This window comes from Pleurodeles waltl, chromosome 12 (genome assembly GCF_031143425.1).
Source record: "Pleurodeles waltl isolate 20211129_DDA chromosome 12, aPleWal1.hap1.20221129, whole genome shotgun sequence".
Lineage (NCBI taxonomy): Eukaryota > Metazoa > Chordata > Amphibia > Caudata > Salamandridae > Pleurodeles > Pleurodeles waltl.
In genome coordinates, this window is record NC_090451.1 from 85,252,976 (window position 1) to 85,271,294 (window position 18,319).

Sequence of the window (18,319 nt, forward strand, 5' to 3'; positions counted from 1 at the left end):
CTGCTAACTAGAGAGCCCAATTCTAACAGCATGAAAAGAGCAGGTGTGCATGTTTATGTTTGTCTGCATGTACACATTAAAGCCAGAAGTATTTGCTTTGCCATTGCTGTTTTTCTTCTATTTCTACCTGTGATCACGAGCACCGGGAAATATAAAAAAAAAAAAAAAAACATTTTTTAACTGTTGCTTTTTTCTGATTGGAGTTCAAACAGACTGCATGATAATTCCCTTATATTGCTTAAGCCTCCCACACTCACATAGCACGGAACCCCTTTGACTCCTTTTTTCAGCCAATCCTGTTCCGATACACAGGAATAATCCACCAATCGCCAGTTGAACAGGCCTGAAATACCTGAAGAGATCTGCCACATGCTGAGGACCAACAAAGGACTGTAATTTAGTTTGCACTGTAGCTCCCAACCAGCTACACACCATGGTCGCTTCTTGACATCTCACAATGACAGTCATAATTGGGATCATAGTAACAAAGCCTATCCCAGCACATCCCCGTACAATCTCTCCTTCCAACCTACTCCTGTTCAGGACCATAATCTTTATCCTAGAAATCTCAGAATATACCACCCAGAGCAGTAACCAGCTTAGTAGGTTATAGGAAATACAGTAAAGGGACCTGCAGAGAGGATTAAAGTTGCTAGCTTACCAGATACCATAAAATGTATCTATCTTTCACCATTTTTCATTCACCACACTACTAAGTGTTGCGTCCCATAACATGATAACCACACCTCGATGGTCTTCACGCTCGTGATGAAAACCCTTCCCACATAGAATCAAAACAAAGGCAACACCCTCCCAGCCACTCACCCTACTTAGTGTAGCATGCTACTCATGTAGGCAAGCGCTTCGGTGTCCACACATAGGAGTTGAAAGTGCCACATAAATGCAGCAGCAGCTGCCGCAAATCTCAAGGGGAGGGGCAGGCAGGGGGAGGGACGGGGAAAATAAAAAAATATTTAAACAAAAAATTTACCAGTTCCCGTTGCCGCCACCTGCCGTTCCGCTCCCCTGCTCTTCTTCTGGTGTCCCAGCTTTCACTGGGAAACCAGCACAGGTTCCCCAGCAATCCTGGTGCTGCTCTCATGCTAAACCTAGCATGAGAGCAGTGCCAGGTTGGTCTGAGCGGGTTGTTCTGCTGCCAGACAGTGCACTGGAGCCAGTGCCGTTTGTCCCGCTTCCCTCTCCCGTGGCCCAGCCCCACCCCTCCCTCCACATGCTTCTGGCTGAGCCAGGAGCTGAAAAATAAAGCAATAATGATATACCATTTTATTTTTCAGCTACTGGCTTAGCCAGGGGGGTGACGCTCCTTCGCCATTGCGAAGGAGTCGCCCCTGCATAAATGTTACAGTACAATACATCAAGTGTCCCAAATCATGCTTTTGTGGAAAAGGCACAGAGAAAACCTACACTTTAGTCAAGAGTGTCTACTTTAATTTTGCATTTTGAAGCGTTCTGTCTTTATATGCTTTATTGCTCTGTTGATTCCGTAGCACTCCTTCAACATCCATACTAGGAAGAGTTATTTTGAACACACATTCCAGACAGTCCACAAAGGCCACACCAGAGACAGGCACGAGCTTTACAAATGCATTAACTTGATATGATGTTCTTAGGAGCTCTGGCATTTAGAAGAATTGGGAAATGTTCCAAAAGACGGGTGCCTCGGTAAAAACAGCAGGGCTAAGGCAGAGACAGGGTAAGTCATGTGACTTGCACACACCAAGCCATAACAACCAGTTGAGTTATCACACACTTTTGGTTGCGATCGGCCCCCGGTGATCCATGTGTGTTCCGCCAGGTGAAAGTCAAGATTGCAATTGGAAAACATTTGGAGCATGGTTCACAAACTTCACTTCACTTTGTAGTATGTTTAGTAGTAGCACTAAAGTTGGTAAAATGTAAGTTTTACCTTTTACTTATGTGTGCAGAGCTTTCAGCATCAACTGCGGAGTTACTGTACACGTAAGTGTAGGGTTTAGAAGTAAATATGGGAGGCACACAAGGGAGTGGACAGGAAAATGGGCACTTACTTGTAAATGGGATAGAGTTTGGGGGGTAAGAAGGGTTTAGGCAGGGTGATGCAGGGGCTTGAGGAAGGATATCATCATCCCACCCAAGGGTAAGGCACCTGCTTTACTATGGAAGTGGAGCAGTTGTGGCTCGTGGGGGCTAAAAGGGGTGGGGTGGCGCGTGGTGGATAATAATAACATTTTTAAAAATAGTAAAAAAATAAAAAAGTACCTGCCTCGCTGCTGCCGCACCGCCGCTCCTTCTTCCTGGTCACAGGAGGCACAGGCTCCCAGCCTTCCCTGTGGACAATCCGGAATGCTCAGCCAGGGTGCTCCCAAGCAGACTGGGAGCCTGTGCAGGCTCTCTCCAGCCCGCAGCTCAGTGCCAGGCTGGAGAGAGCACAGTGTGCATGTGTGTTTGGCCAGCCGAGATGGGCGGCCAAACACACATGCGCACTGAGGGGAGCGCACAGTGCACTCCCCTCGTCCCTGTCATCATCCACGGCCCCGCCCCTTCAACAACCATACAATAATAAACTTATTTTATTATTGGTTCGTTGTTAAAAGTTTGCAACAGCTGCTGGTGGTGGTGGGGGGGAGACACTCCTCCATCATAGCGGAGAAGCCGCTGTTGAAGTTGAGTCATATCACTCACACGTTTGTACCAAGTTTACACTCAGAGTTTCTGAATACCAAAAGTAGGAAAGTACTCCAAAATGTAAACTTACTCAAGTCAAAACTGGATGTTTCGTGAATCCTGCCCTAAGTGTCGGGTGAGGCTTGTTTTATTGGGCTCCTTTGCACAACTAAACCTCTTCAAACTAGTCTTTCTTGTTTCTCCCTGAAAAAAAGGTGTTTTTCAGGTGCGCTGCTTCCATGTATGTCGGTTGGAGTCTGCACCACAAACGAGTCACTTGCACCTCGCAGACTTTTCTCTTGTTTTCGCTTCTCTCCCAGCAGGCAGGATCTGATAATGACAGGGAGGAGAATGAATGTGTGTGTGTGCATCTTTGTTGTTATAGAAGCAGACCCAACAGGTCGGGCTTGATCTCTTTAGTTCCTTGTGCCTCTGCTGTGTGTGACAAAGCGCTTTCTTTTTCAGAGGGTCCCACCATGGTGCACATCCTGACCTACCAGAGCTCTGAGATCGACTGGTGCGAAGGGAACTTCCAGTATTCGGCGCATGTGGCGGAGTTCTACAACACGGTGAGCTTTATGGTGATGGTTGGTGGCCTGGCCTCCGTGGCATGGCCATCAAAGACTCCTCTCGGTGAACGGCACGCGGGACAGCGAGCGACCTCAGCTTTTGCATTCTAAACAGGGCCCACGCCTAGTTATTCAGTGTGTGCTCAGCTCTAGCGTCCTCCTCCAGGGCCGCCATCTTGATTCCACGGGTATGTGATCTGCTGAGATCACACCGTTCATACAATATAAGAAGTTACTTCTGGGCAAAGCCAAAATTGCCACAAATTTTGGTACACTAGCTACATAAACTATGAAAAGAGAGTATCAGGGCCTCGCCCATTCATTCGGATAAAAACAAAATATATATCTTTAGGCAGGTGATAATGACACATGTTTTCTTGAGAATCAACAATTAAGTCTGTGGGGTGCACCACATATGGAATGAGATTTTGTCAAACGTCCTTCGCATGCAAGAAAACCCTTTGCATTTGTCTCTCTATGGCCAGGCATGTTGAAGGCACATTTTCATTCAGCTCGAAAATGTGTTAGTTCACAGCAGTGCCTGTGTTGAATCATTGTGCAGACTGTGGTGTAGCAAGGTACCTTGGGCCTGGTGCAAGCAAAGAAAATTACCCCTTTGACGGCTGTAGGGGTGGTGAAATACATCAGGGTTCAATAGGCTGCACAGATCTCTGGACGCCGGTGCCACTGCACCTGCCAGCCCACTGGTAGCTAGGTCCCTGTGTGCAGGTAAAAGGTCCACATGGCCGATTTCAGTGGAAAGTAAAAAATAAAAAATAATAAGAATTATGCTCTCCACTGACTAGCCCTCTCCCATAACTTTAGACTCTTCTCAGAAATATATGTTTGATGTATACATTACCTGATCGAGCATAGTGGATTCTTGAGAGTTGATTTTATGTGACCTTTAAATATGTTATTTACTAAGAACAGCTCTCTCATCTACCTTGTACAATACTGCTCCCAGTCTCTGATGTGAGATGGCGTCAATTACTATATAAAGTATTCTCGTTAGTTCCCATCAAGGCAAATCAACGTCATTTTTCTTACAAAATGCAATTTTTCAATCAAGTGACGGGCCGTCCATCCATAACTGAAACATTTTGAAAGCAAACTGTCAGACATTAACAGTAGCAAAGTGCTGGCGGTACCGGAGGTGTTGTCCAATTCTCGGGATTTTTGATACTTCGAAAAAGGCCGAAATAATCACCTGTAAGCATCTGCGTTCCGTGTGATTGACCCTCCCCCTGTCCAGTTGGTCTCTCGGATTCCCTGGCCTGTAAGGAATGTTCCCCAACACCCCTGTCCACGCCTAAACAGCGCTGGATCTCTGTCACCCCATACACTCAAATGAGCCTCACTGGAATGACTGTTCAACAAACGAGCATTCCATTCCACTCATTTGTATCTTTTTGTAACCACGAATGATGCATTGTCTGTAACAAGCACACATAACGGTCAATGCGCTAGGGTACATTTAATTGTTATATAGGTTAACGACCGAATTTGCCTTTCTACATCCGCCAGCGATTCTATTTTGGATGCCCGGCAGGCGTTGGCGGCCTCTCGGTCGATAGAGATGTAGCTCTGGGTAGAGAAACACTTTTTCCGCTACAAAGGATGTGCCTCTTTTAGTTGATTTTGCAACATCACTTAGTGCTTGTGAGCATTTTGGCAGGAGAAGGGACGACCCTTGCCCCAGATTTGCAATCGGCTTCTCAGACTCCCTCCTCGCCTTCGACAGAACAGTGCCCGCCCTCATCCGGTGCCTTTGTTGTGGACACCATAGTTACAGGGTGAAAGGTAATTAACCCCCCTCACAACCGACCGAAGCTTCTGTAACCAACACGAGCGAAGCTGGGAGTCCGGGTGGGCGGAGACAGAGGTGGGGGTTGTAGAACAGAAAGATGGGGAGCTTAGAGCAGTATTTAGTGCAGATATTCAAGAATGTCCCAGAAATACACAGCTCATGATGCAGCAACCGACGGAGCAGATTACACAGTGACAGACCAGTACAAATTAGGACCACAAGAAACTGTGGGACGTGCCCCAAACATTGCTTCAGCGCCTCGGCAGGTGTAGTAGGCGCTCTACGAATTTAATTACAACAATATAATGCACCGAGTTTTAAAAAAGGGCCCCCAGGATTTGCAGATTTTCCCAACCATAAGTATACATTTCGCGTACACCATTCCTGGGGACTGTCCAGGTAAGTACAGAGGAGGAGGGGCCTTATATTCTAATATATACTTCCAGACAGACTCCTAGGAAAATATTTTAAATCCTCACAAAATCAGAAAGCGCAGGTGGAAATGTTTATATATTTCATATAACGGTCAAGATGAGCTGGAACAACACCATCGCTCCTTTTTGACCATGTCATGTTGAGACTCCAAAGTACTTAAATGTATATTTTCAGTTTTGTTAGATAGCACCGGCGAGGGCTATGCAGAAATATTTAATGTCGATTATTTGGCCACGATGGTCCTGTGCATTTAAATACTTTACTCAATACATTGCCTTCGTTTTAGACGGATGTGTTTTTTTTGTTTTTGTTTAAATGTTGTTGAATTGAAGTATTTCTTGTGAAAGTACAAGCCCATTGATCCTAAGCCAAACAACCTATTCAGGTAGGTGAAACCAATCTTGGACGTGCATCAAAGAGTTAAAAATACAGATACTGACAACTAATAGGCTGTGAGTCCAATAAAAACCTTTGAACTACTCTCTTGTAAAGGAGGATATATTTACATTTTGGGAATATGACTCACTATTTCTTAAGTGTCAGCTTGTTACTCGGTTGAGGGATAAATTAATACTATTTTGTTGCTAAGGAAACTGCCAGACATAATTTTTATGGAAAAGTTCCCTTCTAGGTGTTCGACAGAATTCATGAATCACATTTAGAAATAAACATTGTCAAAGCGAATCTCTCTGGCATTGGCTGCTAGCCTTTCTGGCTTCGTCAATGCTAATTTTGCCATAGATTTTATAAGATGTTGTTGTGTGAGCTGCTGGGCCCTTCCTAATATTAAAAAACTGACAAAAGCAAAAATACTTTTCTTTGGTCTTAAAAATCATCACACATCGCTGTAGTAGGCTCTGGCACTCGAGGGAACTACTTTGCAAATAATGAAGGGCCAGATGTAGCAAAGGGTTTTTCCCATTCTGTGTCAATGGGAAAATGTGTTCGTACATATGGCCCGAAGTTTGCTGTCATACACAATAATTTATTGAGAACTGTAATCTCCGAGTTTAGTGCTAGTAGCGAGTTTCTCTTTCCATAATTCTGGGACCCCCTTCTTAGAGTCAGTTTTGGCTTCTTCGAAAGAGCTATGGGCCAGATGTATCATCACGGCCCTTTGCGATTCGGTAATAGCGATTTTTAAGAAATCGCTATTACCGACTCACAAAGTGCCATGTATCACATTTGTGATTCGGTAATAGCGATTTCTTAAAAATCGCAAATGCTATTACCGAATCGCAAATTGCGATACCGGCCCCATTCGCAGCTATAGGCCTGTTGGCCTATAGCTGCACATTTTTTGCATTTCCAAAACCAGAAATCGCAATTTTGGAAATGCAAATCCCCAGGGTGCTGGGGGCCTATGGCCCCCTCTGCTGCACCCCAAAAATGTTTTGGGGGACATGTAAAGTACACACATGCCATAAGGGCATGTGTGCTTTACATGTTCAATTTAAAAATGCATTTTAAATGCATTTTTAAATTTTGCACCAGGTTACCACCTGGTTGCAGTCCATGGTATTTTGCAGGTGCAAAATGCTATTCTGCGAAAAATCGCAATTTGCGATTTTTTGCAGCATTGCCTTGCGACCTACAATTTGCGATTTGCAAATTGCGACTCGCAATTTCCAGGTCGCAACGCAAGAAATCGCAATTTTAGCGATTTCTTATTTGTGGTCTGCGAATGCCTTTCATGCATTGCAGACCACTGTTTTGCACTCGCAAACGGCCGAATTTACCGATTCGCACCGTTTGCTAGTGCAAAACTTTTTCATACATCTGGCCCTAAGTATTTTCAGAAAGGCATGGCCCCTCTTTTGCCACAACCCATAAGAAAGCTGCTTTCAAGTAATAAATATCCAGGTGTGGAGATTATTCCATATGTAATAATGCCAAATGACAGTCAGTCACCCTCTCTCTCCTTTATAATCTGTTGTTCCTCTCCAAGAGAGGCAAGTATGCTACTGAGGCCCCTTATACTTAAAAATGACAAGTCAGCCCTATGGAACACCCGTATTCCAGTCTAAACATCACTGGCAGGATACTACTGATACTACGGTCACCCCACCAATGTATTGATGTTTTAGGCTCGCAAACAGCATGGTCTCTAGCTACCTTTATTGCCGAGTATTCTGTTCCCACTATTTTGGCCTGGTCTTTTATTATTCATTTGTAGTTCACTGCTCAGTGCCCTACGTCCTCCCCGTGAAAGACTTCTTCTGTTTTGTTCTCTGTTTCACGCACATGTCTCTGTCTAAGAAGCCTGCAGGAGAAAAAGTTACTTAGCTGTAAAAATAGATTAACATTCTTTACAGCACCCGCTCAGTGGTAGATTTAAGACGGGGCATGGCCCTAAGGATTGGGGCTCTTCCAGTGGGAAGAGGCTGAAACAAAAAGGCTACCCTATAGTATCTTTGCAGAAAGCAACGCTATTTTTCTCATTGTAAAGTCTTCCATGATCTTATGCCTTATAGAAGCCAGTTTCTAAGCCATTCGAATATATAGGTGATATATAAGTTTGAGAAAGGTTGTTAAATGTTTGTAAAATATTGGTTTCTGTTCGCTGGGCTCTCCACTAGGCTACAATTTGACAGTTTCTCTGTGTTGCCTTTTGTTCTTACACCTGAATTTCTCGCCTGCTGCACATATTGTCTGCTCATCTTCATCTTCATATTTATAATTTTTCATTTTCTTTTTTTTTTTACTCTTCTGACTCTTCTTTCTTGTATCTTTGTCTATCGCTTCCCCTTAGGCGTTCTCTGTATTTCCCCTCTTTCTGCCTACCATCTAATTCTTCAATTGAAGAGTACATCGGAGCAATCTTGCCATACAGGTGTAAACCAGGTAAATTAACCTATGATGTGTAGCAATGGTGAGGCTGTAGTGAGTGCTGTGACAGTGTGATGAGTAGCAATGCTGAGGCTGTGGTGAGTGCTGTGACAGAGTGATGAGTAGCAATGCTGAGGCTGTGGTGAGTGCTATGACAGCGTAATGATCAGTGATGATGAGGCTCTGGTGAGATTTGTGCCAGTGTGATGAGTAGCGATGGTGAGGCTGTGGTGAGTTCTGTGACAGAGGGACGAGTAGCAATAATGAGGCTGTGGTGAGTTCTTTGACAGTGTGATGAGTAGCAATGGTACGGCTCTGGTAAGTTTTGTGCTAGTGTGATGAATGTGAGTAGCAATAGTGAGGCTGTGGTGAGTTCTGTGACAGTGTACTGAGTAGCAATAGTGAGGCTTTGGTTAGTTCTGTGACAGTGTACTGAGTAGCAATGGTGAGGCTGTGGTGAGCTTTGTCCCAGTGTGATGTGTAGCAATGGTGAGGTTGTGGTGAGTGCTGTGACAGTGTGATGAGTAGTAATAGTGAGGCTCTGGTGAGGTTTGTGCTAGTGTGATGTGTAGCAAGGGTGAGTCTGTGGTGAGTGCTGGGATAGTGTGATTGGTAGCAGTGGTACAGCTCTCGTGAGTTTGTGTTAGTTTTCTGTGTAGCAGTAGTGAGGCTGTGTTAACGTTTGTGCCAGTGTGATGAGTAGCAATGATGAGGCTGTGATGAGTAGCAATGGTACGGCTCTGGTAAGTTTTGTGCTAGTGTGATGAATGTGAGTAGCAATAGTGAGGCTGTAGTGAGTTTTGTGCTAGTGATGTGTAGTAATGTTAAGGCTGTGATGAGTGCTGTGACAGTGTGATGAGTAGCAGTGGTACACCTCTCATGATTTTTGTGTTAGTGTGATGAGTAGCAGTAGTGAGGCTGTGGTGAGTTTCGTGCTAGTGTGATGACTCTGAGTTGCAATAATGAGGCTGTGGTGAGTGCTCTGACAGTGTGATGAGTAGCAATAGTGAGGCTGCGGTTAGGTGTGTGCTAGTGTGATGCTGAGTTTTGTGCTAGTGTGATGAGTAGCAATGGTGACGCTCTGGTGAGTTTTGTGCTAATGTAATGACTCATTAGCAATAGTGAGGCTGTGGTGAGTGCTGTGAAAGTGTGATGAGTAGCAATAGTGAGGTTGTGGTGAGTTTTGTGCTAGTGTGATGACTGAGCAGCAATACTGAGGTTGTGGTGAGTGCTGCGACAGAGTGATGAGAAGCAACAGTGAGGCTTTGGTGGGTTTTGTACCAGTGTGATGGTGAGTTTTTTGCTAGTGTGATGAGTAGCAATGGTGAGGCTCTGATGAGTTTTGTGCTAGTGTGATGACTCTGAGTAGCAATAGTGAGGCTGTGGTGAGTGCTCTGAAAGTGTGATGAGTAGCAACGTGAGGCTGTGGTGAGTGCTATGGCAGTGTGATGAGTAGCAATAGTGAGGCTGTGGTGAATTTTGTGCTAGTGTGATGACTGAGTAGCATTAGGGAGGCTGTGGTGAGTGCTGTGACAGTGTGATGAGTAGCAATGGTGAGGCTCTGGCGACTTTTGTGCTAGTGTGATGACTCTGAGTAGCAATAGTGAGGCTGTGGTAAATGCTGTGGAAGTGTGATGGGTAGCAATAGTGAGGCTGTGGTGAGTGATGTGTCCGTGTGATGAGTAGCAATAGTGAGACTGTGGTGAGTTTATGCTAGTGTGATGACTGATTAGCAATAGAGAGGCTGTGGTGAGTGCTGTGACAGTGTGATGAGTAGCAATGGTGACACTGTGGTGAGTTTTGTGCTAGTTTGATGACTGAGTAGCAATAGTGAGACTGTGGTGAGTGCTCTGACAGTGTGATGAGTAGTAATAGTGAGACTGTGGTGAGTGCTGTGACAGTATGATGAGTAGCAATGGTGACGCTCTGGTAAGTTTTGTGCTAGTGTGATGACTCTGAGTAGCAATAGTGAGGCTGTGGTGAATGCTGTGAAAGTGTGATGAGTAGCAATAGTGAGGCTGTGGTTAGTGCTGTGAAAGTGTGATGAGCAGCAATAGTGAGGCTGGGGTGAATGCTGTGAAAGTGTGGTGAGTAGCTATATAAGGCTGTGGTGAGTGTTGTGACAGTGTGATGAGTAGCAATGCTGCGACTGTGGTGAGTTCTATGCTAGTGTGATGACTGAGTAGCAATAGTGAGACTGTGGTGAGTGCTGTGACAGGGTGATGAGTAGTAATAGTGAGACTGTGGTGAGTGCTGTGACAGTATGATGAGTAGCAATGGTGACGCTCTGGTAAGTTTTGTGCTAGTATGATGACTCTGAGTAGCAATAGTGAGGCTGTGGTTAGTGCTGTGAAAGTGTGATGAGCAGCAATAGTGAGGCTGTGGTTAGTGCTGTGAAAGTGTGATGTGCAGCAATAGTGAGGCTGTGGTTAGTGCTGTGAAAGTGTGATGAGCAGCAATAGTGAGGCTGTGGTGAGTGCTGTGACAGTGTGATGAGTAGCAATGCTGCTACTGTGGTGAGTTCTATGCTATTGTGATTACTGAGTAGCAATAGTGAGGCTGTGGTGAGTGCTGTGAAAGTGTGATGAGCAGCAATAGTGAGGCTGTGGTTAGTGCTGTGAAAGTGTGATGAGCAGCAATAGTGAGGCTGTTGTGAGTGCTGTGACAGTGTGATGAGTAGCAATACGGCGACGGTAGTGAGTTCTGTGCTAGTGTGATGACTGAGTAGCAATAATGAGGCTGTGGTGAGTGCTGTGACAGTGTGATGAATAGCAATAGTGAGACTGTGGTGAGTTTATGCTAGTGTGATGACTGAGTAGCAAAAGAGAGGCTGTGGTGAGTGGTGTGACAGTGTGATGAGTAGCAATACGGCGACGGTAGTGAGTTCTGTGCTAGTGTGATGACTGAGTAGCAATAATGAGGCTGTGGTGAGTGCTGTGACAGTGTGATGAATAGCAATAGTGAGACTGTGGTGAGTTTATGCTAGTGTGATGACTGAGTAGCAAAAGAGAGGCTGTGGTGAGTGGTGTGACAGTGTGATGAGTAGCAATGGTGATGCTCTGGCGAGTTTTGTGCTAGTGTGATGACTCTGAGTAGCAATAGTGAGGGTGTGGTGAATGCTGTAAAAGTGTGTGAGTAGAAATAGAGAGGCTGTGGTGAGTGCTGTGACAGTATGATGAATAGCAATGGTGACACTCTGGTAAGTTTTGTGCTAGTGTGATGACTCTGAGTAGCAATAGTGAGGCTGTGGTGAATGCTGTGAAAGTGTGATGAGTAGCAATAGTGAGGTTGTGGTGAGTTTTGTGCTAGTGTGATGACTGAGCAGCAGTAGTGAGGCTGTGGTAAGTGCTGTGACAGTGTGATGAGCAGCAACGGTGAGGCTGTGGTGAGTGCTGTGACAGTGTGATGAGTAGCAATAGTGAGGCTGTGGTGAGTTTTGTGCTAGTGTGATGACTCAGCAATAGTGAGGCTGTGGTGAGTGCTGTGACAGTGTGATGAGTAGCAGCGGTGAGGCTCTGGTGAGTTTTGTGACAGTGTTTTGAGTGGGAATGGTGAGACTGTGGTGAGTGACAGTTACCGTGAGAAAGGGCTTTTTACTTCCCAGATATACTCTTATTTGTTCTGTAGTTTTAAAACTGAGGCGTCTCGATTAGCTCTCTTGAGTGTCAAGGAGTAAAAACAAATGTATTTCAGCATCCTATCTCATTTGTCTAGCAGGGAGCAGTTTTTAGTCCTTCCTTATCGTTAAGTTGGACGGCACAGGAGAGTATGTTGAAACGTTTTCTAATTAACTGGGCTAACAGAAGTACACCACGCTTTCCGGACTGGCCAGTAGCAGATTGCAGCCCTTCCATTTCCAGTTTGTTGTGTCCTGTTTTATCTCACAAACAGCGAAGGTGAATTTAGAATTGCTCTGAACTTGTAAATGCCTTTCTCTGAAAAGACAACATCCACCTCACAAGCATTGTTCACCAAGACTGGCTGCCGGTTCAGTTTTTTACCTTAGGTTCTAATTACCCACCCTGACTACTTTCCTGCCTAAAATATTGCCATGTTTGTCGAGGGGTTTGACCAATCTGTGTTTATCACTTTTTTAATGAATTCTCAGTCCCCCTGAAATATTTGTAATCTCTTTTTTGCTGAGAATATATTCGCATTTTTTCCGCATTTCCTAGGTCTTCCTAAACGATTTTACCCCTAAGTATGTCATCAGAATACTTTCCAAGGTACTGTGGTTATTGCAGGTGTGTGTGCTTTCAGTGCCTCACGGCGCTTGGAAGTTACAAGAAGATCACACTTAAGCCTTTTGTAACACACCATTAAATGAATAAATCCATAGACCTCTCACTCTGTAACACTCGATCCCTGGACATACCATGTTGCTAATTTGCTGAATCCGTATATTTCTGCAGTTCTACAGCGAGCGTCACTAGTGACCTGTCCAATCTGTGAGGAGCCTCCTTAGTGTGCGCGTGATTCAGCAGGCGCCGAGCCTGGGACCGGAGAGTGGCACACATGGCACTGGGGTGAAGGTTCCTACCTGCCCCCTCCTGGACGGCCCCACCTCTGGCGGGTCACACCTGGCAGAGCGTATGTACACACTGATCTGTATCTCACGCTGACACCAGCAGTGGCACTGAGGGTAAGGGCCGGCCTAGACAAGCTCGGTACAGCTGCAGTGCTTGATATTTCAAGAATCAAGTGCCGCACTCCAAATTCAGGAGGGTGGCCTTTGCTTCCCACCTTGTGATCAGCAGCTCCCTCATCTCTACTGGCCGAAGCCCAGCAGCTCCCCTGATAGCGGCCGTCCTGTCAGCTCGGCATGCGCAGGAGTGTGAAAGACAGTTCTCTTATTTCCTCTGTGGTCTGTAGAAATAGGAGATGGTTCAATGTATTGGTGGACCTTGGCCTGTTCCGTGACCTTAGTGGAAATAAAAGAGGGACTGGCGATCTTTTCTCTCCTGCTGCTCTGCAGACTGGGGCTTGGACAATGCAGAAAGTACTAAGGAGCCCATCTTCCTAGGAATTCGTGGCAGGGTTATCAGTCTGTACTGAACAGCTGAAGTCTGGAATCAAGTGAACAAAAACGGGCAAAGCCAATAGGTCTGGCTTTAATGCGCTAATGTTGGCAAACGACAGATGTGCATCCCTGTGTACATTCACTTTGCCAAAGCTTGTTTGGGGTCCTTGACATCCGTTGAATGCATGGGTGCTCTGGAGAGTAAGCAAACCTAAAAAGCTGATGTCCAGGAGAGCACACTGTGAATGCAGAAGTCTGTGAGGAGTTCAGTGAAAGTGCAGTTAATAGCAGTGCTGAAACTCGAGTGAGTGATCTGCACTGTGACAGCCAAATATGGCGAGGCTGTGATTCGTGCTGTGGCAGTGCGGTGAGTAACAACTGCCAAACTGTGGGAAGTTATGTTGACCATAAGGGTGATGGTGACGGTGAGTGATGGTGAGACTTTGATGGGTGATGTGAGAGTATGACGATTAGTGATGGGGAAGCTTAAGTGAGTGATGTGAGGGTATGACGGTTAGTGTTGGGAAGACTTTGGTGAAATATGTGAGAATATGCCTGTTAGTAATGGCGAGGCTTGAGTGAGTGTTGTGAGAGTTTTCTCTTTTGTGATGGCGAGGCTTTGGTGAGCGTATGACGGTTAGTGATGATGAGGCTTTGGTGAGTGATGTGAGAGTATGACAAGTATTGATGGTGAGGCTTTGGTGAGTGCTGTGAGAATATGACGGTTAGTTGTGGTGAGGCTATGGGTGAGTGATGTGAGAGTATGACGGTGAGTGATGGTGAGGCTTTGGTGAGTGATGTGAGAGTATGACAGGTATTGACGGTGAGGCTTAGGAGAGTGATGTGAGAGTATGACAGGTATTGATGGTGAGGCTTTAGTGAGAGTATGACGGTTAGTGATGGTTAGGCTTTCACGAGTGATGTGAGAGTATGACAAGTATTGCTGGTGAGGCTTTGGTGAGTGATGTGAGAGTATGACAGGTATTGATGGTTAGGCTTTGGTGAGTGATATGAGAGTATGACAGGTATTGATGGTGAAGCTTTGATGAGTGATGTGAGAGTATGACGGTTAGTGATGATGAGGCTTTGGTGAGTGATGTGAGAGTATGACAAGTATTGATGGTGAGGCTTTGGTGAGTGCTGTGAGAATATGACGGTTAGTTGTGGTGAGGCTATGGGTGAGTGATGTGAGAGTATGACGGTGAGTGATGGTGAGGCTTTGGTGAGTGATGTGAGAGTATGACAGGTATTGACGGTGAGGCTTAGGAGAGTGATGTGAGAGTATGACAGGTATTGATGGTGAGGCTTTAGTGAGAGTATGACGGTTAGTGATGGTTAGGCTTTCACGAGTGATGTGAGAGTATGACAAGTATTGCTGGTGAGGCTTTGGTGAGTGATGTGAGAGTATGACAGGTATTGATGGTTAGGCTTTGGTGAGTGATGTGAGAGTATGACAGGTATTGATGGCGAGGCTTTGGTGAGTGATGTGAGAGTATGACAAGTATTGATGGTGAGGCTTTGGTGAGTGATGTGAGGGTTTGACAGGTATTGATGGCGAGGCTTTGGTGAGTAATGTTAGCGTATGTTAGGTTTTGATGTTGAGGCTTTGGTGAGTGATGTTTGAGTATGACAGGTATTGCTGGTGAGGCTTTGATGAGTGATGTGAGAGTGTGACCAGTATTGATGGTGAGGCTTTGATGAGTGATGTGAGAGTATGACAGGTTTTGATGTTGAGGCTTTGGTGAGTGATGTGAGAGTATGTCAGGTATTGAGGAGAGGCTTTAGTTAGTGCTGTCAGAGTATGACGGTTAGTAATGGTGAGGCTTTGGTGAGTGATGTGAGAGTATGTCAGGTTTTGATGGCGAGGCTTAGGAGAGTGATGTGAGAGTGTGACAGGTATTGATGGTGAGGCTTTTCTGGGTGATGTGAGAGTATGCCTGTTAGTAGTGGTGAGGCTTGGGTGAGTTGTGAGAGTTTTCTGTTTTGTGATTGTGAGGCTTTGGTGAGCGACGTGAGAGTATGGTGATTAGCGATGGTGAGGCTTTGGTGGGTTATGTGAGAGTTTGACAGGTGTTGATGGTGAGTCTTTGGTGAGTGATGTTGAGAGTATGACAGGTATTGATGGTTAGGCTTTCGTGAGTGATGTGAGAGTATGACAGGTATTGATGGCGAGGCTTTGGTGAGTTATGTGAGAGTATAATAAGTATTGATGGTGAGGCTTTGGTGGGTGATGTGAGAGTATGACGGTTAGTTGTGGTGAGGCTATGGGTGAGTGATGTGAGAGTATGACGGTGAGTGATGGTGAGGCTTTGGTGAGTGATGTGAGAGTATGACAGGTTTTGATGGTGAGGGTTTGATGAGTGATGTGAGAGTATGACGGTTAGCGATGGTGAGGCTTTGGTGGGTGATGTGAGAGTATGACGGTTAGTTGTGGTGAGGCTATGGGTGAGTGATGTGAGAGTATGACGGTTAGCGATGGTGAGGCTTTGGTGAGTGATGTGAAAGTTTGACAGGTGTTGATGGTGAGCCTTTGGTGAGTGAACCACGCAAACCCAAACCGGATGTCAATCCAAAGGACATCTAGAATCAAAAACCCAAATACATATCATCAAAACGTTGGCCAGTCTGGATCAGCCCCACACCTCAGGCAAGGGGCATTCTGGAATCCAGAGCTCAGTCAAACAAACTGATATTTTAGAGTTCAAACCCCAATTACGCATCAAAGGGACATTCTGGACAGTGTTTCTAGGTTGAGCACGCAAGCGCTCTGATGTGTTGTAATCTATCTGTGGGCTTTTAACCACGCCCACCACACGCCCATCACTATCACTTGATCCTGGGCTTACCTTTAAAAAATCCTTTGTTATTATTGGTACATGCTTTACATGTCCCTTCTTGGGGCAGTTTTGTTACCACCTTGGCTATCGACCATTACATGGATAATTGCACGTTTGCCGATACGTTTGACTTGGAGCTAAGTTCTTTTTCCTTTTGTGTCTCTCCTTCACACTCATGCTCATGGCGGCCATCGGCGCTTTGAATTGACTTGCTTATGTCAACTGTTTTAGTTTTAATTTTCAGTTTATGTAGCAAGAAAAGTCCAGTTAGCAATTTACAAAGTTTATAGATCTAACTTGTTTGTTATTGTTTGCGTTTGATGGTCTTTTTGGATCTCTCCGATTTGAGGGAGCGTTGGGATGAACTCGCAGTGTAACGTTCATTGTACCAAATTACTGCTGGAGTGCAGAAGGCGGCAGAGTGAAAGAGCACTGAATGCGAGTGTTCGTGAGGGTGCGAGACTGAGTGAGTGAGAGAGCGACAGAGAGTGGGGAGTGTGGGATAGTGAAGCTAAGAAAGGAGGAGGCTGCAGAAGGAGAGGGAAGGAGGATAAGTGATCGAGAAAAAATGCAGTGCCTCGTCAGGGGTATTAAGCCCTATGATTGCAATTGCAATTAAATGAAGGCGCTTCTGTCACAGAAAGAATTGAGGTTGGTGAGCACTAGAGTATTTCTGTGTTTTTTGTGAAATGGAAGTTGGCCCAGATTTCTAACCGTCCCTGCCAGGTGCAGGTGATGTGTCCCCCGCAGGTGCACGAGCCTCCTGGGCTGCAGCCAGGCGCGTGCATGTTTGAGAGACAGTATTCTAAAACAGACTTCGGATAGAAGGTGCACACGCGCCACGAAGTGAATTTTAAATCTCAATTGCTTAGTGTAGGGTCGGCGAATTAAGCTGTAAGGGGCAGTGGTGTAGCCAGACAGTTTTGCGTTTCTTAAGCCATCTCTGTTGAATGCTTGCACGGCTGCCTGTTAATAAATGTTTTTTGCAAAAGATGGGGCCAGCCCAGTGAGCTCATTCACTTGGAAGAAGAAGGTGGTAGGTAAAAATAAGATTTGTACTAAACCTAGATGGCCAAAGGCTAGGACCATTAGTGCAGTACACAGCATTTTGAGTAAACACACATGTGAACGAATTAAGGCTAAACTACACTAACAAGCAGGACAGAAAAGGGGAATTAGAGTAGAAAATGTATGGAACAAGTTTAATACCACCAAATACGTTTCAAAAGTTTATAACAATGAGAGTGACATTGTGCAGGAGCAAAGTGCCTTGTGAAGACAAGATGCTAACTGAAGATGCCATAAACATGAATACAAAACAATTTAATCAAAGTAAACCTTAAGCCGTCCAGGAAGTATGATCTCATGTATCATTATTAAAATATATCCGTATAGACATGAGCCCCGTAGATGTTCGAACAGTTCATACTGTCAGATTTTCAGTGTTTTCACCCACAGGCGTTAACTAGAGCAGGGCCTTCGTCAGGACCAGTTCGGAAGACAATTAGAGAGTGAACCTAAGTGGGCGGTCCAAAAACACGATGGACAGGTGTGGGTCTGGGAAAAATCAAGTACATATTGAGGAGTAGCTTGTGGGAGACATTGGAGACATTCTCCACAAATCTAGAATTATAGTCAACTAGTCCTGAAAATGGCCTTAATTACTCGTTATTGGTGGGGTGTGGTGGTTTAATGATGGTTCTAGCAAGATCTTAACCCTATCATGAGTTATTGTGTGTCCCAAACAGTGAACCAACCGCATGCAGGATTTGTCCCTTTTTATGTTGAGACCACCTTCCTTCGACCTTTGTAAGATGCACCTGACTGTTAGATTGTGCTTTGTTCCGACGGGCCAGAGATTAACATTTTAATGTGTTATGCACATTTTGATAAAACTTTTGGTAATGGAATGGTGCACCTGTTTGCTATTCATTTCAGACCGACTTAAGCATCTGAGTACTCCTGGAAATCAACGCTTATCAACGCTTCCATGACTGCTCCCGGAGTACTTTGCAGAACATTTACAACGTATTTGGAAGTCACATAGATAGGACTAACCCTCGAAGAACACATTTCTGGCATTTTTTCTCACATTTTTGTGAAATGGCCGCCTCATGGTCTGATGGCCTTAAACAGACAATGGCTGGAGTGAGTG

At 45.2% G+C, this 18,319-nt stretch overlaps 1 protein-coding gene across 4 annotated transcripts in view; it reads left to right on the forward strand.

Annotated features, from left to right (window-relative positions):
• ACER1 (alkaline ceramidase 1) overlaps nucleotides 1-18,319 on the forward strand; it is a 139,280-nt gene that overhangs the window by 26,106 nt on the left and 94,855 nt on the right. For 3 of the 4 annotated variants that reach the window (XM_069216637.1, XM_069216638.1, XM_069216640.1), the window contains exon 2: nucleotides 3,130-3,233. In XM_069216637.1, the coding sequence (XP_069072738.1) occupies nucleotides 3,130-3,233 (104 nt within the window). Of the gene's footprint in view, nucleotides 1-2,916; nucleotides 3,022-3,129; nucleotides 3,234-18,319 lie in introns of those variants that run through there. The other variant, XM_069216639.1, reaches the window with a different exon arrangement.